At 42.6% G+C, this 22,588-nt stretch overlaps 4 protein-coding genes across 4 annotated transcripts in view; all 4 read left to right on the top strand.

Moving 5' to 3' along the window:
- Positions 1-5,573: 5,573 nt before the first annotated feature.
- LOC128369742 (tripartite motif-containing protein 16-like) lies at positions 5,574-7,290 on the top strand. The gene is made up of 2 exons (XM_053330819.1): positions 5,574-5,987; positions 6,376-7,290. Exons 1-2 carry the CDS (start codon positions 5,574-5,576, stop codon positions 7,282-7,284), a joined length of 1,323 nt encoding a protein of 440 aa, XP_053186794.1. The 3' UTR covers positions 7,285-7,290.
- Positions 7,291-7,979: 689 nt separating this feature from the next.
- Positions 7,980-9,668, top strand: LOC128369743 (tripartite motif-containing protein 16-like). The gene has a single exon (XM_053330820.1). The coding sequence runs from the start codon at positions 7,980-7,982 to the stop codon at positions 9,666-9,668; it is 1,689 nt and encodes a 562-aa protein (XP_053186795.1).
- A 684-nt stretch (positions 9,669-10,352) lies between these two features.
- On the top strand, positions 10,353-12,044 carry LOC128369744 (tripartite motif-containing protein 16-like). Its single transcript, XM_053330821.1, has one exon. The coding sequence runs from the start codon at positions 10,353-10,355 to the stop codon at positions 12,042-12,044; it is 1,692 nt and encodes a 563-aa protein (XP_053186796.1).
- Positions 12,045-13,729: 1,685 nt separating this feature from the next.
- Positions 13,730-22,588, top strand: part of LOC128369746 (zinc finger MYND domain-containing protein 11-like) — a 28,896-nt gene continuing 20,037 nt past the window's right edge. Inside the window, exon 1 of the mRNA XM_053330822.1 lies at positions 13,730-13,962. The gene's annotated coding sequence lies outside the window, so the exon portion shown is untranslated. The remainder of the gene's footprint in view (positions 13,963-22,588) is intronic.

A 22,588-nucleotide genomic window follows, 5' to 3' on the forward strand; every position in this document is an offset into this window, starting at 1 on the left:
GGTGGAGGAAGGAAAGAAGGAAGGGAAGAAAGAGAGAAGGATGGAGGGAGGAAGAACAGATGGAAGGAAGGAGGAAAGGAAGGAAGGAAGGACAGAGGAAAGAAGGAAGGGAGGAAGGAAGAAAGGGGGGTGGAGGAAGGAAAGAACGAAGGGAGGAAAGAGAGAAGGAGGGAGGGAGGAAGGACAGATTGAAGGAAGGGAGGAAAGAAGGACAGAGGAAAGAAGGAAGGGAGGAAGGAAGGGGGGAGAAAAGAAAGAAAGGAAGGGTGGAAGGGGATGGAGGAAGGAAAGAAGGAAGGGAGGAAAGAGAGAAGGAGGGAGGGAGGAAAGACAGATGAAAGGAAGGAAGGAAGGAAGGAAGGAAGGACAGAGGAAAGAAGGAAGGGAGGAAGGAAGAAGGGGGGTGGAGGAAGGAAAGAAGGAAGGGAGGAAAGAGAGAAGGAGGGAGGGAGGAAGGACAGACAGAAGGAAGGAAGGAAGGAATGGAAGGACAGAGAAAAGAAGGAAGGGAGGAAGGAAGGGGGGAGGAAAGAACGACAGAAGGAAGGAAGAAAGGGGGGATGGAGGAAGGAAAGAAGGAAGGGAGGAAAGAGAGGAGGAGGGAGGGAGGAAGGACGGAAGGGAGAAAGGAAGGAAGGACAGACAAAACAGACGGGGTCAATTTGACCCGGGAGGACGACAGGAAGGTTAATAATACCTTCATAGTTTTATCCCCATCCAGATTTACAGTGTCTAAGTTTGCTATGGCAGTTTTGTAGATGATGGGCTCCCAACCTTTTTTGTATCTACGAGGGTTTATATAAAGATATAAATAGTCATATAGTCATTAGAGATGTGACTGATAAACATACTTGAAGACAACTTTAAACGGGGAAATCCACACGTAAGTACAAACCGTGGTATGATCAGCCATGAACGCGACAACAGGAAAGAGAAAAGAAAGCAAACATAACTTGAAAGGAAATGAACTATAATAATATTCGGTCTGTGTTTGATTGTGGTTACTGATTAACAGACTTCTCAACAACCCTGTGGTAATGTCCTCACATAGGTTTCACATAGTGCTGCATGCTGAAAGGTGTTGATGACTGACTGGTAAATAAGGTACTGATTAAAAAAAAACCCCACAGCATGTTGTATGCAGCATTAACAGGTTGTGCAACGTTCAAGATAATTATAATCAAAACAGCCTTAAAGAGAAAATAAAGATAGTTTTTATTCAGGGAAGGAAAGAAGGACAGAGGAAAGAAGGAAGGGAGGAAGGAAGAAAGGGGGGTGGAGGAAGGAAAGAACAAAGGGAGGAAAGAGAGAAGGAGGGAGGGAGGAAGGACAGATGGAAGGAAGGAAGGAATGGAAGGACAGAGGAAAGAAGGAAGGGAGGAAGGCAGGAGGGAAGGAAAGAAGGACAGAAGGAAGGAAGAAAAGGGGTGGAGGAAGGAAAGAAGGAAGGGGGTAAAGAGAGAAAGAGGGAGGGAGGAAGGACAGACGGGAGGAAGCAAGAGAGGAAGGGAGGAAGGAAGAAAGGGGGTGGAGGAAGGAAAGAACAAAGGGAGGAAAGAGAGAAGGAGGGAGGGAGGAAGGGAGGAAGGACAGATGGAAGGAAGGAAGGAATGGAAGGACAGAGGAAAGAAGGAAGGAAGGAAGGCAGGAGGGAAGGAAAGAAGGACAGAAGGAAGGAAGAAAAGGGGTGGAGGAAGGAAAGAAGGAAGGGGGTAAAGAGAGAAGGAGGGAGGGAAGAAGGACAGACGGGAGGAAGCAAGGGAGGAAGGGAGGAAGGAAGAAAGGGGGTGGAGGAAGGAAAGAACAAAGGGAGGAAAGAGAGAAGGAGGGAGGGAGGAAGGACAGATGGAAGGAAGGAAGGAATGGAAGGACAGAGGAAAGAAGGAAGGGAGGAAGGCAGGAGAGAAGGAAAGAAGGAAGAAAAGGGGTGGAGGAAGGAAAGAAGGAAGGGGGTAAAGAGAGAAGGAGGGAGGGAGGAAGGACAGACGGGAGGAAGGAAGGGAGGAAGGAAGAAAGGGGGTGGAGGAAGGAAAGAACAAAGGGAGGAAAGAGAGAAGGAGGGAGGGTGGAAGGAAGGAAGGAAGGAAGGAATGGAAGGACAGAGGAAAGAAGGAAGGGAGGAAGGCAGGAGGGAAGGAAAGACACACAATCATAACACACTCCCAATCAATGCAGACAATGTGCACTGCTCAAAAAAATGAAGGGAACACTTAATCATTACAATATAACACCGAGTCAGTTAACTTCAGAGACATCAATCTGTCCATTTAGGAAGTGATTGTCAATGAGTTTCAGCTGCTTTGGTGCAAATGATCCTTCCTGACTGATTCTTCTCTAGTTTTATGTTCTCCTAGTGTCTTTGTCACTGCTGGTAGCATGAGGCGCTACCTGCAGTCCAGTCAGGTCACACAGGTAGTCCAGCTCCTCCAGGATTTACTGTATCTCCCAGTACAGTCTCCAGAGGATGGAGGAGATACCAGGGGGCCAGCAGTTCCACCAGGAGAGCTGGACAGGGCCGTAGAAGGGTACCAACCCAGCAGCAGGACCGGTATCTGCTCCTTTGTGTGAGGAGGAACAAGAGGAGCACTGCTGAACCTTACAAAATGACCTCTAGTAGGCTGCTGGTGTGCATGTTTCTGACCAAAACTGTAAGAGCCAGACTCTTTGAGGGAGGGCATGAGGGCCCGACGTTCTCTAGTGGGACCTGTGCTCACAGCCCAGCATCATGCAGCTCGATTGGCATTCATCAGACAACTCTAGTATTGGCAGGGCCTCAATTGGCGCCCCAATGAGAGCAGGTGGACACTGAGCACATGTGACAGGTGTGAAAGATTTGGTCCCTCTCTACATTTAAGAGTGGGCTTAAAACGTTCCTTTTTGATAAAGCTTATAGCTCTTAGCTTATGCTGCTATAGGCTTAGACTGCCGGGGGACTCCCATGATGCACTGAGTTCCTCTCTCCTCCTCTCTCTCTCTCTCTCTCTATCCATTTATCTATATCCATTAACATTCATGTTCTATTAATGCATTCAATAAGCTAAACTTCTTCCCTGGAGTTGTCTGTGCTTTCTCGTCTCACAGATAATCTGGGCCTGTAGACGTCCGGATGACAGATAACAGTCCCGGACCTTCATTGTGCTTCTCTCCTCTATCCTTCCTCTCTCTCCTCTCAACCCCAACCAGTCGAGGCAGATGTTCTCCCACTCTGAGTCTGGTTCTGAGGGTTCTTCCTGTTAAAAGGGAGTTTTTTCTTGCCACTGTTGCTCATGTGGGAATGTTGGGTCTCTTTAAAGTTAAAACCTGAAGAGTTCGGTTTAGAACCTGCTCTATGTGGAAAGTGACTTGAGATAACTCTGTTGTGATTTGGCGCTATACAAATAAAGATTGATTGAAGATTGATTGAAAGAGTCTGGAGACGCTGTGGTAAACGTTCTGCTGCTTGTAACATCATCCAGCATTACCAGTTTAGTGGTGGGTCACTGATGGTCTGGGGAGGTATATCCTTGGAGGGTTGTGCAAATGTTAAATAACCAACAGTAACCTGACTGCTGTTAGGTACTGGGATGAATTCCTCAGAGCGATCGCCAGATGTTACGCTGGTGCAGGACAAAGGCATTGATGCCAGTGACCTAAATCCAATTGAGCACCTATGGGACATTATGTATCGGTGCATCTGCCACAGACTGATCCAGGTCTGGGAGGAGATCCCCAAGGACATCATCCACTGACTCATCAGCAGCATGCCCAGACGTTGTTGCGAGTGCATACAGGCACTACTGAGTCACATAATGAGTTGCTATGATGAAATTCAAGCAAGTTGGATCAGCCTGTGATTTCAAGTTTTCTATTTTGAGTGTCTAATTTTACTGTAACAGTTCTTGGGTTCCCAACCTTTTTTGTACCAGTGAGGGTTTTATACTGATATTGTCTTTGGAAATCGACTGATTAATAACATACCATGGTACGATCAAGTATGAAAATGACAACTGGACAGAGAAAAAAAAAAAAAAACTTGAAAGGAACTGAACTATAATTATATTCAGCCTGTGTTTGATTGTGGTTACTGACTAAACAGACTTCTCAACAACACTGTGGTAATGTCAGCACAGGTTTCACATACTGCTGCATGCTGAAAGGTGTTGATGACTGACTGGTAAATAGGTACTGATTAAAAAAACCCACAGCACATTGTTAATGGGGTGTGGCAGGGATTCATAAGGAAATAGTGCCAGATACAAGATAATTACAGCAAAAATAGCCTTAAATAGACAATAAAGACATTGTTCAGCTTTTTTGTCCAATCATAACACACCAATAACAAAACCAATCAATGCAGAGATGTAAGGGGTGGAGATCTTTCTAAAAGCATTACAGGTCTATCTTTATTACAGCTAAATACCTGTCAATGTTTATTTTGCTGTCACAACTTTGTCAGTATTAAAGTCTGTGTAAAGTAAGAATAAATATGTGTTCTGAGTTTGACATACCACAGAAAAGTGTGTTGTTAACCACCCTGCCAAATTTGAATGATTAAAAAAATCACCAAATATAGAAATTAGGCTTCAAAGTTGTGTAATAGCAGCCTCTGTCTCTGCTCCCAAACGCTGTGGGAGTGCCCGCCGAGTCCGCTGAAACCCCGCCCCCTTCCAAGTGTCACCTGTCAGTCAAAATCACCACCTCATGGACGCTATGTCTGACAGCTTTCTGCTGCTAACTCAGCTGCTAGCTCGGCGGCTAACTTGGCGGCTAACTCGGCTGCTAGCAGCTAGCTCGGCTACTAGCTCAGCTGCTAGCTTAGCGGCTAGCTCGGCGGCTAACTCGGAAGCCAACTCAGCTAACTGTAGACTGTAGTAGTAGTAGTGTGTGCTGAATGTATTTATACCTCTACAGCAGCAGGGGCGGGTTTATGCTAATCACTAAATCCTGAACACAGAAATCTTGAAACACAGTTTGTGAAGTCTAGCTCCACAATTCAAATCTAAATGGTTGAAATGCTTTTTACACCTTTTTTAGAAATACATTTATGACCTATTTAATGTGTTTAGAAGAAAATGTGAATTCACTTCACACAGTCTTTTGGATTACTAAATGGCTGTTGGCTTTTTATTTTGTTTTGCTAATGTAACAGGGGGAAAAGCAATGAAAAACAGATTCAAACCCCTCATCATCCTGGCATGAATCAAATATCTCCTTCCTGTTCTACTTGCTCCACTGTGCAGATATTTCCTGGTTCGCTCCCATTGCTGTAGAAACAGGGTAGAGGTTTCTGGCCACCTACTTCCAAGGTGCATGCAGAAGGGAAAAAAAGAAGTCAAAGCTCCAGCAACACTTGTACTATAGAAAAACTTTATTAATAGACTAACACGTATCAGCTTGCAGACTTCAGCAGGGTCATCCTGGTTTCCTTCTTTTCACAGATCTAAAAGTTTAAGGATGGGTGTAACCAGGAGGTAGTGAAAGGCAAGAGCTGATAACCCCAATTCATCACAGACCAGCAAGTAAACAGGAAGTGCCTCATCAGAGGACGCAGTTTGCTTTTTCTTTTTGCACAGTCATTGTTACACAGAGCTGAAATGGCGCAGCAAGGAGCTCAGCTGGACCATGAAAAATTCTGCTGTTCGACCTGTTTGGATCTACTGAAGGATCCGGTAACTATTCCCTGTGGACACAGCTACTGCATGAGCTGTATTAACAACTTCTGGGATGGAGAGGATGAGAAGAAGATCTATAGCTGCCCTCAGTGCAGACAGACATTCACACCAAGGCCTGTCCTGATGAAAAACACCATGTTAGCAGATTTAGTGGAGGACCTGAAGAAGACTGAACTCCAAGCTGCTGCTGCTGCTGCTGCTCCTGCTGATCTCTGCTATGCTGGACCTGAAGATGTGGCCTGTGATTTCTGCACTGGGAGGAAACTGAAAGCCATCAAGTCCTGTCTGAACTGCCCGGCCTCTTACTGTGAGAAACATCTCCAACCACACCATGATGTAGCTCCATTAAAGAAACATAAGCTGGTGGAGCCCTCCAAGAAGCTTCAGGAGAACATCTGCTCTTGTCATGATGAGGTGATGAAGATGTTCAGATCAGCAGATTATCTGTTATCTCTGCTCTGTGGAGGCACATAAAGGCCACGACACAGTCTCAGCTGCAGCAGAAAGGACTGAGAAAGAGAGAATGGTCAGGTGGAGTCGACAAAAAGTCCTGCAGACAATCAAGAACACAGAGAAAGACGTGAAGCTGCTTCAACAGGAGGTGGAGACTGTCAGTCGTTATGCTGATAAAGCAGTGGAGAATAGTGAGAAGATCTTCACTGAGCTGATCCGTCTCATCCAGAAAAAAAGCTCTGATGTGAAGCAGAAGATCAGATCCCATCAGGAAACTATAGTGAGTGAAGTTGAAGAGCTTCAGGTGGAGCTGCAGCAGAAGATCACTGAGCTGAAGAAGAAATACACTGAACTGGAGCAACTCTCACACACAGAGGATCACACTCAGTTTCTACGAAATTACACACCACTATCACTTCCTGTTTTATCACCTATCCCAATTTTGGACTTTTGTACTTCAGTACCCTTAGCGGATGTGGAAGAGGCTGTGTCGGAGGTCAGATATGCACTGCAGGACATTCTGTACAAGACATGGACTAAGGGATCTCTGATGGTACGTGTAGTCGATGTTTTTACAAAATCAAGCCAAGAAGTAGAACCGAAGACCAGAGCTGAATTCTTACAATACTCACACCAGATCACACTTGATCCAAACACAGCACACAACAATCTGTTACTGTCAGAGGGGAACAGAGCAGCAACAAAAACAAGAAAAGTACAGCCGTATTCAAGTCACCCAAACAGGTTCATATATTGTTGGCAGGTCCTGAGTAGAGAGAGTCTGACTGGACGTTGTTACTGGGAGGTGGAGAGGCGTGGGAGATGTGCAGTAGCTGTGACATACAAAGATATGATCTTTCAACTTATGGTCGGAACAAGAACTGGTATTACAAATCAAAGTCCATTTGGAGGCAACGACCAGTCCTGGGCATTGGATTGTTGCCAAAGTATGCATCTATTCAGACATAGTGATAACTTGACAGTCATCCCAGGTCCTGGTTCCTCCAGAGTAGGAGTGTACCTGGATCACAAAGCAGGTATTCTGTCCTTCTACAGCGTCTCTGAAACCATGACTCTCCTCCACAGAATCCAGACTAGATTCACTCAGCCTCTCTATGCTGGATTGCGGTTTTACGATTATCCTTTTACATCCTATGCTGAGTTTTGTAAAGTAGATTAAAGAGGTAATGTGGGGGTTCATGTGGTACCCCTTCTTCTGTCTGTCCTGATATGTTAGCTATTGTTGATCAGGCTGATTAATTAATCTTTCTTCTGTTAATATGAAACAAAGCTTGTAGCACATTGCAGAAATGATCCATTTAAAAATTCAACAACAGCAATAAACAACATCTTTGAGAAAATGGCAGATCCTTTGCTTAAATAAAGGTACCAATACAACAATGTAAAAATACTCTATTACAAGTAAAAGTTCTGCATGAAAAGTCTTACTCAAGTCCAAGGAAAAACTAAGTATTGGCTGCAAAATTGAGTTAAAGTATTACAGTAAAAATAGTGGCTTGGCCCCTCTGACTGAAGCATCATTGTGTACGCAGCATGTTACTGTTCTTCTAAAGTGACAGTAAAAAAAAAAGAAAAGAAAACGGCCTCTCTCAAACCACTCCTCATCCGTTCATGAATCAAATATCCCCTACCTGTTCTACCGGTTCCACTGTGCAGATATTTCCTGGTTCCCTCCCATTCACAGATCTAAAAGTTTAAGGATGGGTATAAGCAGCATGTTGTGAACTGCAAGAGCTGACAACACCCATTCAACGCAGACCAGTAAGTCAGCAGTAACTACAGGATCAGTTCACACACATTGGTTTCTCTTCTCAGAAAGTGAAACTCAGACAGTCATTGTTACTGAGAGCTGAAATGGCACAGCAAGGAGCTCAGCTCGACGGAGCAAAATTCTGCTGTTCGATCTGTTTGGATCTACTGAAGGATCCGGTAACTATTCCCTGTGGACACAGCTACTGCATGAGCTGTATAAAAAACTTCTGGGATGGAGAGGATGAGAAGAAAATCTACAGCTGCCCTCAGTGCAGACAGACATTCACACCGAGGCCTGTCCTGATGAAAAGCACCATGTTTGCAGATTTATTGGAGGACCTGAAGAAGACTGGACTCCAAGCTGCTGCTCCTGCTGATCTCTGCTTTGCTGGACCTGAAGATGTGGCCTGTGATTTCTGTACTGGGAGGAAGCTGAAAGCATCCAAGTCCTGTCTGAACTGCCTGGCCTCTTACTGTGAGAAACACCTCCAACCACACCATGATGTAGCTCCATTAAAGAAACATAAGCTGGTTGAGCCCTCCAAGAAGCTCCAGGAGAACATCTGCTCTCGTCATGATGAGGTGATGAAGATGTTCTGTCGTACTGATCAGAAGTGTATCTGTTATCTCTGCTCTGTGGAAGAACATAAAGGCCACGACACAGTCTCTGCTGCAGCAGAAAGGACTGAGAGGCAGAGAGAGCTCGAGGTGAGTCGACAAGACATCCAGCAGAGAATCCTGGACAGAGAGAAAGATGTGAAGCTGCTTCAACAGGAGGTGGAGGTTGTCAATCGCTATGCTGATAAAGCAGTGGAGGACAGTGAGAAGATCTTCACTGAGCTGATCCGTCTCATCCAGGAAAGAAGTTCTGATGTGAAGCAGCAGATCAGATCTGAGCAGGAGACCAAAGTGAGTGAAGTCAAAGAGCGTCAGGTGGAGCTGCAGCAGGAGATCACTGAGTTGAAGAAGAAAGATGCTGAACTGGAGCTCCTCTCAAGAACAGAGAATCACACCCAGTTTCTACGAGATTATGCACCACTATCACTGCCTGTTTTGTCTAGTAGTCCATGTTTGTCTTTGTATACTGAACTGTGCTTTGACTATGTGGAAGAGGCTGTGTCAGAGGCCAAATGTACCCTAGAGGACATTCTAAACAAGACCTGGTCAAAGCAGTCTTTAACAATACCTGAAGTCGATGTTTTACCATCAAATCAAGAAGCAGAACCGAAGACCAGAGCTGAATTCTTACAATACTCACACCAGATCACACTGGATCCAAACACAGCAAACAAACATCTGTCACTGTCAGAGGGGAACAGAGCAGCAACAAAAACAGATATAGTACGGCCGTATTCAAGTCACAGAGACAGGTTCAAACAGTGCTGGCAGGTCCTGAGTAGAGAGAGTCTGACTGGACGCTGTTACTGGGAGGTGGAGAGGGATGGGAGATGTGCAGTAGCTGTGACATACAAAGATATTAACTTTAGAGGAACCACTACTACAATTCAAAGTCCATTTGGAGACAATGACAAGTCCTGGGCATTAGATTGCTGCCAAATTATGCATCTATTCAGACATAACAACAACTTGACAGTCATCCCAGGTCCTCAGTCCTCCACAGTAGGAGTGTACCTGGATCACAAAGCAGGTATTCTGTCCTTCTACAGTGTCTCTGAAACCATGACTCTCCTCCACAGAGTCCAGACTAGATTCACTCAGCCTCTCTATGCTGGATTGCGGTTTTACAAATCTGTTTTTAAATCCACTGCTGAGTTTTGTAAAGTAGATTAAAGAGGTAATGTGGGGGTTCATGTGGTACCCCTTCTTCTGTCTGTCCTGATATGTTAGCTATTTTTGATCAGGCTGATTAATTAATCTTTCTTCTGTTAATATGAAACAAAACTTGTAGCACATTTAAAAATTCAACAACAGCAACAAACAACATCTTTGAGAAAATGGCAGATCCTTTGCTTAAATAAAGGTACCAATACAACAATGTAAAAATACTTTATTACAAGTAAAAGTTCTGCATGAAAAGTCTTACTCAACTCAATGGAAATACTGTAAGTATTGGCTGCAAAATTTAGTTAAAGTATTACAGTAAAAATAGTGGTTTGGCCCCTCTGACTGATATATCATTATATATGACATCATTAGATTATTACCACTAAAGCATCATTATGTAAGCAGCATATTACTGTTCTTCTAAAGTGACGGCCTCTCTCAAACCACTTCTCAGTTAATCAAATATCCCCTAGCTGTTCTACCTGTTCCACTGTGCAGATATTTCCTGGTTCCCTCCCATTCCCAGATATAAAAGTTTATGTTTAACCAGCATGTTGTGAAATGCAAGAGCTGATAACACCCATTCAACACAGACCAGTAAGTCAGCAGTAACTACAGGATCAGTTCACACACATTGGTTTCACTTCTCAGAAAGTGAAACTCAGACAGTCATTGTCACTGAGAGCTGAAATGGCACAGCAAGGAGCTCAGCTCGACGGAGCAAAATTCTGCTGTTCGATCTGTTTGGATCTACTGAAGGATCCGGTAACTATTCCCTGTGGACACAGCTACTGCATGAGCTGTATACAAAACTTCTGGGATGGAGAGGATGAGAAAAAAATGTACAGCTGCCCTCAGTGCAGAGAGGCCTTCACACCGAGGCCTGTCCTGATGAAAAACACCATGTTAGCAGATTTAGTGGAGGACCTGAAGAAGACTGGACTCCAAGCTGCTGCTGCTGCTCCTGCTGATCTCTGCTATGCTGGACCTGAAGATGTGGCCTGTGATTTTTGTACTGGGAGGAAGCTGAAAGCATCCAAGTCGTGTCTGAACTGCCTGGCTTCTTACTGTGAGAATCACCTCCAACCACACCATGAGGTAGCTCCATTAAAGAAACACCAGCTGGTTGAACCCTCCAAGAAGCTTCAGGAGAACATCTGCTCTCGTCATGATGAGGTGATGAAGATGTTCTGTCGTACTGATCAGAAGTGTATCTGTTATCTCTGCTCTGTGGATGAACATAAAGGCCACGAAACAGTCTCAGCTGCAGCAGAAAGGACTGAGAGGCAGAGAGAGCTTGAGGAGAGTCAAAAGAAAATCCAGCAGAGAATCCAGGACAGAGAGAAAGATGTGAAGCTCCGTCAACAGGAGGTGAAGGCCCTCAGTCGCTATGCTGATAAAACAGTGAAGAACAGTGAGAAGATCTTCACTGAGCTGATCCATCTCCTCCAGAAAATAAGCTCTGATGTGAAGCAGCAGATCAGATCCCAGCAGGAAACTATAGCGAGTCGAGTTGAAGAGCATCAGGAGAAGCTGCAGCAGGAGATCACTGAGCTGAAGAAGAAAGATGCTGAACTGGAGCAGCTCTCAAAAACAGAGAATCACACCCAGTTTTTACAAGATTACAGACCACTATCACTGCCTTTGCGCCTTAGAATGCCAAACTTAAATTTATGTTCTAAAGTAAACTTTGTGGATGTGGAAGAGGCTCTATCAGAGGCCAAATCTACACTGCTGGACATTCTGAACAAGACCTGGTCAAAGTGGTCTTTAACGATACCTGAAGTCGATGTTTTAGCATCAAGCCAAGAAGCAGAACCGAAGACAAGAGCTGAATTCTTACAATACTCACAACAGATCACACTGGATCCAAACACAGCACTCACGCATCTGTTACTGTCAGAGGGGAACAGAAAAGCAACAAAAATGAAAACAGAAAAGAGTTATCCTTATCATGCAGACAGGTTTGCATATTACTGGCAGGTCCTGAGTAAAGAGAGTCTGACTGGACGTTGTTACTTTGAGGTGGAGAGGCGTGGGAGATGTGCAGTAGCTGTGACATACAAAGATATTGACTTTAGAGGAACCACTACTACAATTCAAAGTCCATTTGGAAACAATGACAAGTCGTGGGCATTGGATTGTTGCCAAATTATGCATCTATTCAGACATAGTGATAACTTGACAGTCATCCCAGGTCCTGTTTCCTCCAGAGTTGGAGTGTACCTGGATCACAAAGCAGGTATTCTGTCCTTCTACAGCGTCTCTGAAACCATGACTCTCCTCCACAGAGTCCAGACTACATTCACTCAGCCTCTCTATGCTGGATTGCGGTTTTACGACTCTCCTTTTGAATCCACTGCTGAGTTTTGTAAAGATTAAAGAGGCAATGTGGTAGTTCATGTCTGTCCTGATATGTTAGCTATAGTTGATCAGGCTGATTAATTAATCTTTCTTCTGTTAATATGAAACAAAACTTGTAGCACACAGAAATGATCCATATAGAAATTCAACAACAACAGCAACAAACAACATCTTCGAGAAAGAGTATCTAAATACTTTGTACAGTCATTCATGTTAACTTACTTTTATTTTTGAAAATGTGGGGTTTTCCTGTACATATCAATGATGTTTATAATAGTTTCTGTTTGAGTGCATGAGCCTTAAAAATCCAGCAGATTTAACAATATAGATGTATTGCCTACTTGCAAAATAATGGAGTTGTTTGTCTTGACAAAATCAATGAAATTATTGTCCTGTTTTTATAACCGATCATATTCTTGTTATGACTGTGTGAAAACTTTTACATTTTATAATATCAGCTTTTAATCTGTGTATTATAATACCTGATAACTGGCTCCAGTCCAGTGTTTTGTTTCGCTTTTTTATTTTGATGTGGGGTGACTCTCTCTTTTCTTTACATTGGGATCAATGACTGTACCTTTAATGAAGCCAAGATTTAAGTGTCTGTTTTATCACAGCCTAGTCTACTTATGATATGCTTATTCATGCTTATGTTCCTTATTATAATCTAAATGCTACAGATATGCTTTTATGCTGTGTTATCATAATTATTGTCAGTAAAGAGATGATGTATTTGTTTTATAGATTGAGAGATTGTATGTCTGCAAAAATAAATAAAGTTCACAATGATCACAGGAAGTCTTCTATATACTCAATACTCACTCAAAGCTGCCAGGTAAATGTGAGCTTTAGAAACAAAAGACATTTGTGTTGTGAAAAATGAAACACCGAAAAGTAATGATCACCATGACAGACAATCAGTTGTTGGTAATTATGTCATATTTGACGAACTCAATGGTGGACGATATGTTCAGATACTTTACTTAAGGAAAAGTACCAGTGTAGGAATGTAAAAATACTATAGGCTATTACAAGTAAAAGTTCTGCATGAAAAAGCATAGATAGATAGATAGATAGATAGTCCCACAATGGGGAAATGTGCATTATCACAGCAGCAAGTGGACAGTAAAGTAGAAGATAAGAGCAGCAATAAGAAAATAACAAAGAACAATAATAAGTACAAAAAAATGAAAAAGAGAAAACTAAAACTAAGCTCATTTTATCTGCATTTTTATTCCAGTTAACTAAATTAATTTTTCACTGCTGTGTTTATGGCCTCCCTACTGGTACAAGCCTGTCATTTCAAGAAGTCAAACCGAACACAATGCAATAAAAATGGAGGGAGAAAATAAAAACAAGACAAAAACTAAGCTGATTTTAGTTTTGCATTGACCATTGTAGTTTTTTATTTAGTATTTATTTAGTTTTCCTTTTTAAAATTTTATTTCAGTTAACAAAATTATTTTTTCACTGTTACTTTTACTTTTAGTCAACTATAATAACCCCTGCATGGGTTTTCCCACCACTGCATACAACAAACCCAAGCGGCACATAAACTTTTTTTTTTTGGTTTAAATCGGCGGAGTGCCCCTTTAATCCTCCCCAGCTCAGAGCTCCGTGAGGCGGCTTCCACCACCAGAGTTCTCGCTTAAACACACAGCCCCAGCTCGGAGCTCCGTGAGGCGGCTTCCACCACCAGAGTTCTCCCTCGAACACACAGCCCCAGCTCGGAGCTCCGTGAGGCGGCTTCCACCACTAGAGTTCTCCCTTTAACACAGTGCCCCAGCTCAGAGCTCCGTGAGGCGGCTCCTCTCGGCTGTGTTTACCTTCCATCCACAGCCTTTATCTCAGCAGAAACACCGATGTAAGCTGCTGTGGATCTATCCCTCCCTCACACAGACCCTCAATGTGTTAGCGGCACCATAACATAACAGAGGTGAGTGTTATTTTATTCATTTTCATTACAGTAATTAAAATAAAGCTCAGTCTCTATGACAACACTGCGGGTTAGCCACGTTAGCTTAGCGTCTTTCTAACCCGTGATGGAGGATTGTGAAAACATGGCGCCCTCCAAAACAAACGAAGCTACTTGGCTAACATCGATTTAAAGCTTTATATGCACTCAGGAAACGAAGAGGTGGATGAGAGGAAAACGAAGACACCCTCTTCACATTTACAACATCACCACTTTTTGATTTTGATTCTTTTTTTCTCCATTTTTCGTGCTCCAGAAAGCTAAAAGGTTAGCTCCACTCTGCATTAGCATTGCTAACTAAAAAAAAAAATGAACCTTGTTTTTCTAGCAAAGCAAAGCCACTCTGTTTTAAAATATGTGTCGGGTGTTTTGTGTTATACTTCAACACGTGTGCTACTTCTTTACACTGTTTTAAATGAAGTTAAATGGGTTTATTTATCTTGACATGCTTTGGTTTGAAGCTAAATCCATCTTCTTGTAAATGCTTGTGGCCTTGCACGGATGTCTCTTTGTTGCCAAATATAGCAGATATATATCCAGCGTGTTGTGTGACTATATAAGATTTATTGTGACATTAATTAGCACATAATCATAATGTGTTGGTGTCCATCGTCTTGAGGAATAACGTGGTTTAATCTCATCATATATAAGTGTCAACGTGGTAGCTAGTAGAGGTGAATGACAAGAGTCGTGTTAAACATTTTGACAGCAGTGCATCCTCCCCAAAAAACCTGCCTTATAGGTTTGAGTTAATTAGATATTAGTAGTAGTAGAAAGGGTTTGATTTATATTAACATCATAAGGAGATGTCAGTAGGATTGTGTAGTCTCTTTGTTTACCATAGGAGACACAAATAAAACAAAAAAACCCTTTTTAAAGATGAAATATGACTTTATTGGTATTGTGATATTAATTATTAGCACTGTATCATAATGTGCTGGTGTCCCTCGTCTTAGTCTCATTATATATAAATGTCAATATGGTAGATTAGTAGTGTTTAACATTTTGACAGCAGTGCATCCTCCCTCAAAAAAACCCTTCTTAAAGATTGAAGTTTGATTTAATTGATATTATTATTTGTGTGTATATGTATTTCTGGTATGGTGTTTTTATAATGTGCATTGTTACATTATTGTACCTATTTATTATATTTTTTTTAAATATTATTATATGTTGAACTTCCCTTTGTCCAAGACCGTAACCTTATTATTACTATTATTATTATTATTATTATTAGTAGTAGTAGTGGTAGTGGTAGTAGGGTTGATGGTGTTTGATTGATATTAACATCATAAGGAGAAGTTAGTAGGGTTGTGTAGTCTCTTTGTTTATCCTGAGAGACACAAATAAAACAAAAAAACCCTTCTTAGTAGGATTCCCACTGTCATGAGATTCCTGGAAAACTTAAGAAATTAGAAAAACTGTTTTATCAGGCCTGGAAATGTTTTGGAAAAGTTTTGAATTAGGGGCGACCCAATCTGATATAAAAGATAACAGATAGAAGACAGGCAGTAGATTCATTTAATATCAATATACTAATCATCAATGTATAATATTTAGCTTTTTTAATGTCTTCTAATATGTGATCTGGGGCCAAACACTTCCTGTAGATGTAATGATGGCAGAATGCAGCATTAACACCTGTTAAAAGGCTCCAAAATACAGGAAATGACATCTACTGTGTTAAAAATGTCCTGCAGCAGGTAAAAACCAGATACTGTGCCTTATAGTCGTTATGTGGGCTTACCTTTGTCAAACTACTTCTATTAAGTCGTGGAAATGGGGTTAAATATTATGGAAAAGTTGTAAAAATGTGTGGGAATCCTGTGCTTATATATATATATAAATTATAATTATAATAATTCCTTCCTTCCATCTTTCCTTCCTTCTTTTCTTCCTGTCTTCTTTCCTTTCTTGCTTCCTGTCTTCTTTCCTTTCTTGCTTCCTCCTTTTTCTTTCTTTGTTCCTTCCTTCCTTCCACCTGTCCTGTCTTTCCTTTGTCTTTTGTTCCTTCTTCTCTTTTGTTCCTTCTTCTCTTTCCTTCCTTCCATCTGTCCTCCCTCCCTCCTTCTCTCCTCCCTTCCTTCTTTCCTTCCTCCGTCCTTCCTTCCTTCCTTTCCTTACTTCCATCTGTCCTTCCTTCCTCCCTCCTTCCTTCTCTCCTCCCTTCCTTCCTTTCCTTCCTCTCTTCTTCCTTCCCTTCCTTCCTTCCTTCCTTCCTTCCATCCATCCATCCAACCATCCATCCATCCTTCCTTCCTTCCTTCCTCCCTTCCTTTCAATGAGTGTCCTATAAAGGGTTAAACAGGCAGGAGTGGAAAATTAGATGTAAAAAAATCCCAATTTGATGTCACTAGTTATATCATTTGCACCTAAAGTAAAACATTTCCACTCATATTTTTAATATATTTTGGATTTTATGAGTTGTATCTCCACCAGGATGTGTTGCCCTTATTAACCCTTTATAGGACACTCATTGAAAGGAAGGGAGGAAGGAAGGAAGGAAGGGAGGGAAGGAAGGACGGAAGAAAGGAAGGAAGGAAGGAAGGGAGGGAAGGACGGACGGAAGAAGGAAAGGAAGGAAGGAAGGTAGGGGGGAGGAAAGAAAGAGAGAAGGAGGGAGGGAGGAAGTGAAGAAAGAAGGAAGGAAGAAGAAAGGGGGATGAAGGAAGGGAGGTAGGGGGGAGGAAAGAAAGAGAGAAGGAGGGAGGGAGGAAGCGAAGAAAGAAGGAAGGAAGGAAGGAAGAAGAAAGGGGGATGGAGGAAGGAAAGAAGGAAGGGAAGACGGAGGAAGGAAAGAAGGAAGGGAGGAAGGAAAGAAGGAAGGGGATGGAGGAAGGAAAGAAGGAAGGGGGATGGAGGAAGGAAAGAAGGAAGGAAGGACGGAGGAAGGAAAGAAAGAAGGAAGGGAGGTATGGGAGAGGAAAGAAAGAAGGGAGGACGGAGGAAGGAAAGAAGGAAGGAAGGACGGAGGAAGGAAAGAAGGAAGGGAGGAGAGAAAGAGGGAGGGAGGAAGAACAGATGGAAGGAAGGAAAGGAAGGAAGGACGGAGGAAATAAGGAACAAGGGAGGGAGAAAGGAAAAGAGGAAGGGAAGAAAGAAGGCAGGGAGGAAGGAAAGTATAGACCCAACCACAAGCTTTAATTCTACCACTTGAAGGCACATATACATTTAAACAACCACCTTAACCATCCTAACAGGATATTAAAGAGTCTGCATCTCCTGGTGCACGTTGCCTTTTTAAGGGTTTGATTAGATTAGATGAACTTTATTGTCTTGGAGGGAATTTGTCTTGGGCTAAAAGTGCTGCACATATACAACAAATACATAATAAGCACAGAATGAGAGAAACACTCATTTAAAGTAAAGTTATTTATCTTGACATGCTTTGGTTTGAAGCTAAATCCATCTTCTTGTAAATGCTTGTGGCCTTGCACGGATGGCTCTTTGTTGCCAGATATAGCAGATATATAGAATAGAATAACTTTATTGTCATTGCACACAAGATACTTAAGGTGAAAACACACACACACACATAAACACACACACATTTATACACACATTTGTACAGTAAGTAAAAAGGGCTGAGTTACTCTGCAATGTGCTGTATGTTGCACGGATTTAAAAATAAATAGAATATGTACAGTATGTGGTGAGGTGGTGTGTGTGTGTGTGTGTGTGTGTGTGTGTGTGTGTGTGTGAGTGAGTGTGTGTGTGTAATGGCTCTGGGCAAGGAAACTCTTCTTGAATCTGTTGGTGCGTGTTTCTAAGGCACCTGTAGCGTTTCCCAGAAGGCAGCAGGTCAAACAAGTAAAAACTACGATTTTTGAGAGTAGTCCTCAGGAATGTTTTTTTGCTCTGCTGCTGACGAGAGAGGACAGTCGGATATCCAGCGTGTTGTGTGACTATAGATTAGGATTTATTGTGACATTAATTAGCACAGTGTCATAATGTGTTGGTGTCCCTTGTCTTGAGGAATAACGTGGTTTGGTCTCATTATATATAAATGTCAACGTGATAGCTAGTAGTGTTAGCAGTGCATCCTCCCCAAAAAAAACCTGCCTTAGGTTTGATTTCATTAGATATTATTAGGAGTAATATGGTGTTTGATTTATATTAACATCATAAGGAGATGTCAGTAGGATTGTGTAGTCTCTTTGTTTACCATAGGAGACACAAATTAAACAAAAAACCCTTCTTAAAGATTAAAGATTACTTCGGCTGCGTTCACACTGCAGGCAAATCTGATTCACATCTGATTTTTATTCCTGACTGTCCACACTGTTTTCAGACAAGTGTCCTAATCAGATTTGGCTCTGTTCAGACTGGGCCACATTAATGACCAATCTGACAGGTTGCTATGGTAACGTCATCTTAGGGCTGGGCGATATATCGAGTATACTCGATGTATCGCGGCTTGTTCTCTGTGGGATGTAGAAAATGACTATATCGTGAATACTCGAGTATACATTCAATTTACACGCAGTTTGTTTTTAGTCGCGGCCCGTTGAACTACAGGTTTTTCTCACTCTCTCATCTCTCCGCACAGAGAGATAAAACAAGCGCACCTAGTTACGTACATCACATTCTGTTGTGCGTGCAACGTCATATGCCCGGCAGCATGTAGCAGCAGTAGCAGCGATCTCAGGTCGCGGGAGCAGCAGGTGATATTGACAAGTGGAGGAGGGAGATTAATTCCCAAAAAAACAATTCAGGATCCATCATCTGGCGGTGGTTTGAGTACAAGAGGGAGGACGTTGAACAACAAACCGTAATATGTAAAGTATGTCATAAAAGCGTCACCACAAAAGCTGGTAGTACAGCAAAGTTATATCACCATGTGTGCTTGAAACTCTGCAAGAGCACATCTCCGACCAGTGACATATTGAAGAAAGCACTGACGCAACTGAGTCTAGCGTCTTCTTTTTCCAGAACAGCAATACGACTAAAACAGTTAAAAACAGAAGGAGATAACGTCCGCAGTATCACACCACACAGAGAAAGACATGGCCCCAGTGAGTGTGGTTAAAAGCCCGGTTTCAGAAAGATCATCGACACACTTGATATAATCTACCTAGCAGAGACAGCTCTACCTTTATATCTTAGTGGCATTATGCACAAAATGTGCACTTTAATTTAGTGTTATTTTGATGTGTCATATTAGTTACATCATGCATAAAAGACACTTTATTTGTTTTGAAATGACATGTTTGTGCCACTGCTTAATAACTCTTTAATAAATACAGTTTTGATGAATTTGTTTAGTTGTGATTTACGCTTTTGGCATGAATGTTTAAAATCAGCATATATTAATGTAGTATGAACAATGTTTTAATGTAGAATCATCATACTGGCATAATTGTATGCATCAAAGTGTTAATTCAAGGCTAAGGCAAAATATCGAGATATATATCGTGTATCGTGAAATGGCTTAAAAATATCGGGATATTAGTAAAAGGCCATATCGCCCAGCCTTACGTCATCTAGATTCTAGAGAATTGTGTGATGTCATATAATTCCGACAGCAACAACAAACCGGATGTAAGAGAACGGAGCCATCTCCCCAAAGATTAAGACTTTGGTTTGGTCCTCTGTCCATGGACTGATGTTTACGTCCTCCGTTGCCTCCAGTGATATCACCTAGCAACAACAACTGGAATAAGTCCTCCAGTGATATCACCTAGCAACAACAACAACTGGAATAAGTCCTCCAGTGGTATCACCTAGCAACAACAACTGGAATAAGTCCTCCAGTGATATCACCTAGCAACAACAACTTGAATAAGCCCTCCAGTGATATCACCTAGCAACAACAACTGGAATAAGCCCTCCAGTGATATCACCTAGCAACAACAACTGGAATAAGTCCTCCAGTGATATCACCTAGCAACAACAACCGGAATAAGTCCTCCAGTGATATCACCTAGCAACAACAACCGGAATAAGTCCTCCAGTGATATCACCTAGCAACAACAACTGGAATAAGTCCTCCAGTGATATCACCTAGCAACAACAACTGGAATAAGTCCTCCAGTGATATCACCTAGCAACAACAACTGGAATAAGTCCTCCAGTGATATCACCTAGCAACAACAACTGGAATAAGTCCTCCAGTGATATTACCTAGCAACAACAACTGGAATAAGTCCTCCAGTGATATCAGCTAGCAACAACAACTGGAATAAGTCCTCCAGTGATATTACCTAGCAACAACAACTGGAATAAGTCCTCCAGTGATATCAGCTAGCAACAACAACGGGAATAAGTCCTCCAGTGATATCACCTAGCAACAACAACTGGAATAAGTCCTCCAGTGATATCACCTAGCAACAACAACTGGAATAAGCGCGGGTCTGGTGTCTCATAGAGACGTAGAGAGACGTCACGGACAGTCAAATCTGATATGAGTGTTTGGAGCTGTTCAGACTCACACACATCTGTCAAACTGAGATCTGAAACTTCCTCCCAAAGGTGGTTTCAATCTGGTTTGCAAAAATTGGATTTCATGTGATTTATGACTGTTCAGACTTCATAAGAGCATCTGGTTCCAATCTAGATGGGCTAAAAATTGGATTTTGGCTTCCAGTGTGAACGCGGCCTTTATTGTGTCAAATGTCAACGTGGTAGCTAGTAGAGGTGGAGGAAGAAAGAAGGTTAGGAGGGAGGGAGAAAGGAAAGAACAGAGGAAAGGAAGGAAGGAAGGGAGGGAGGAGGAAGGAAGGTAGGAGGGAGAGAGAAAGGAAAAGAGGAAGGAAGGAAAGAAAGACAGAGGGAGGGAAGGAAGGGAGGGAGGAAGGAAGGTAGTAGGGAGGGTGGAAGGAAATAAGGAAAGAAGGACAGAGGAAAGGAAGGAGGGAGGGAGGAAAGAGACAGGCAGGAACAAAAGAGAGAAGGAAGGAGGGAGAAAGGAAAAGAGGAAGGCAGGAAAGAAGGACAGAAGAAAAGGAGGGAGGAAGGAAGGGAGGAAGAAGGAAGGTAGAAGGGAGGGAGAAAGGGAAAAAAGGAAGGAAAGAAGGACACAAGAAAGGGAGGAGGGAGGAAGAAAGGAAAGAAGGACAGAGGAAAGGAAGGAGGGAAGGAAACAAGGAGGGAGGGAGGAAGGAAGAAAGCAAAAGAGGAAGGAAACTGTGGTTAATGTCTAAAGTTTACTTGATCATGGTTTGGGTTAAAATCATCACTGGAGACAAGTTTTCAAATTATCCTTAAAGATATGCAACCTTTTGTTGTCATGGCAACAGTGAACACCACGACTAACTGACAAGATGAGCAAGATGAAGTCGATTTAGAGTTTCTAAATGTCGGTTTCGATTAATTGCCCAGCTTTAGTCAACATGTAGGATTGTGTAGTTGTAATGTGGCATCTCCCTGAGGAGGCTAGAGGTGTCAGGCAGACCCCCCCGCCCCCCCCCCCCCAACAGATGCCCACGTAGGAGTGAAGAGGGGGGGGGGGGGGCACTTTCCTGTCCTGTCTTCTCTTCCTTCCTTCCTTCCTTCCATCCATCTGTCTTTCCTTCCTTCCATCTTTCCTTCCTTCCATCCTTCCTTCCTTTCTTCCTTCCTTCTTTCCTTCCGTCCTTCCATCTTTCCTTCCTTTCTTTATTTCTTTCTTTCCTGTCTTCTCTTCCTTCCTTCCTTTTCACCTTCCATCTTTCCTTCCTTCCGTCCTTCCATCTTTCTTTCTTTCTTTCTTTCTTTCTTTCTTTCTTTCTTTCTTTCTTTCTTTCTTTCTTTCTTTCCTGTCTTCTCTTCCTTCCTTCCCTTCCTTCCTTCCATCCATCTGTCTTTCCTTCCTTCCTTCCTTCCTTCCTTCCTCCCTTTCTTCCTTCCTTCTTTCCTTCCGTCCTTCCATCTTTCCTTCCTCTTTTTTATTTCTTTCTTTCCTGTCTTCTCTTCGTTCCTTCCTTTTCACCTTCCATCTTTCCTTCCTTCCGTCCTTCCATCTTTCTTTCTTTCTTTCTTTCTTTCTTTCTTTCTTTCTTTCCTGTCTTCTCTTCCTTCCTTCCCTTCCTTCCTTCCATCCATCTGTCTTTCCTTCCTTCCTTCCTTCCTTCCTTCCTTCCTTCCTTCCTTCCTTCCTTCCTTCCTTCCTTCTTTCCTTCCGTCCTTCCATCTTTCCTTCCTTTCTTTATTTCTTTCTTTCCTGTCTTCTCTTCCTTCCTTCCTTTTCACCTTCCATATTTCCTTCCTTCCGTCCTTCCATCTTTCTTTCTTTCTTTCCATCCATCTGTCTTTCCTTCCTTCCTTCCTTCCTTCCTTCCTTCCTTCCTTCCTCCCTTTCTTCCTTCCTTCTTTCCTTCCGTCCTTCCATCTTTCCTTCCTCTTTTTTATTTCTTTCTTTCCTGTCTTCTCTTCCTTCCTTCCTTTTCACCTTCCATTTGTCTTTCCTTCCTTTCGGAGGGGGGGGGGGGGCAGAAGTGTTGCCCTGCTGCATTGCCATGGTGACACACAGGTGGCTCCTCTTCACACCTCCATGCATCTAACGCCTAGCTCTCATTACTCTGTGTCCTCTCTCCTCCTTCAGCTGTGTGTATTTATTGTTTCCGTTAATTCGCCTCGCTTTAATTGTTGTTACTAGGCAACCGCTACT

Source organism: Scomber japonicus, chromosome 12 (genome assembly GCF_027409825.1).
Source record: "Scomber japonicus isolate fScoJap1 chromosome 12, fScoJap1.pri, whole genome shotgun sequence".
Taxonomy (NCBI): Eukaryota; Metazoa; Chordata; class Actinopteri; order Scombriformes; family Scombridae; genus Scomber; species Scomber japonicus.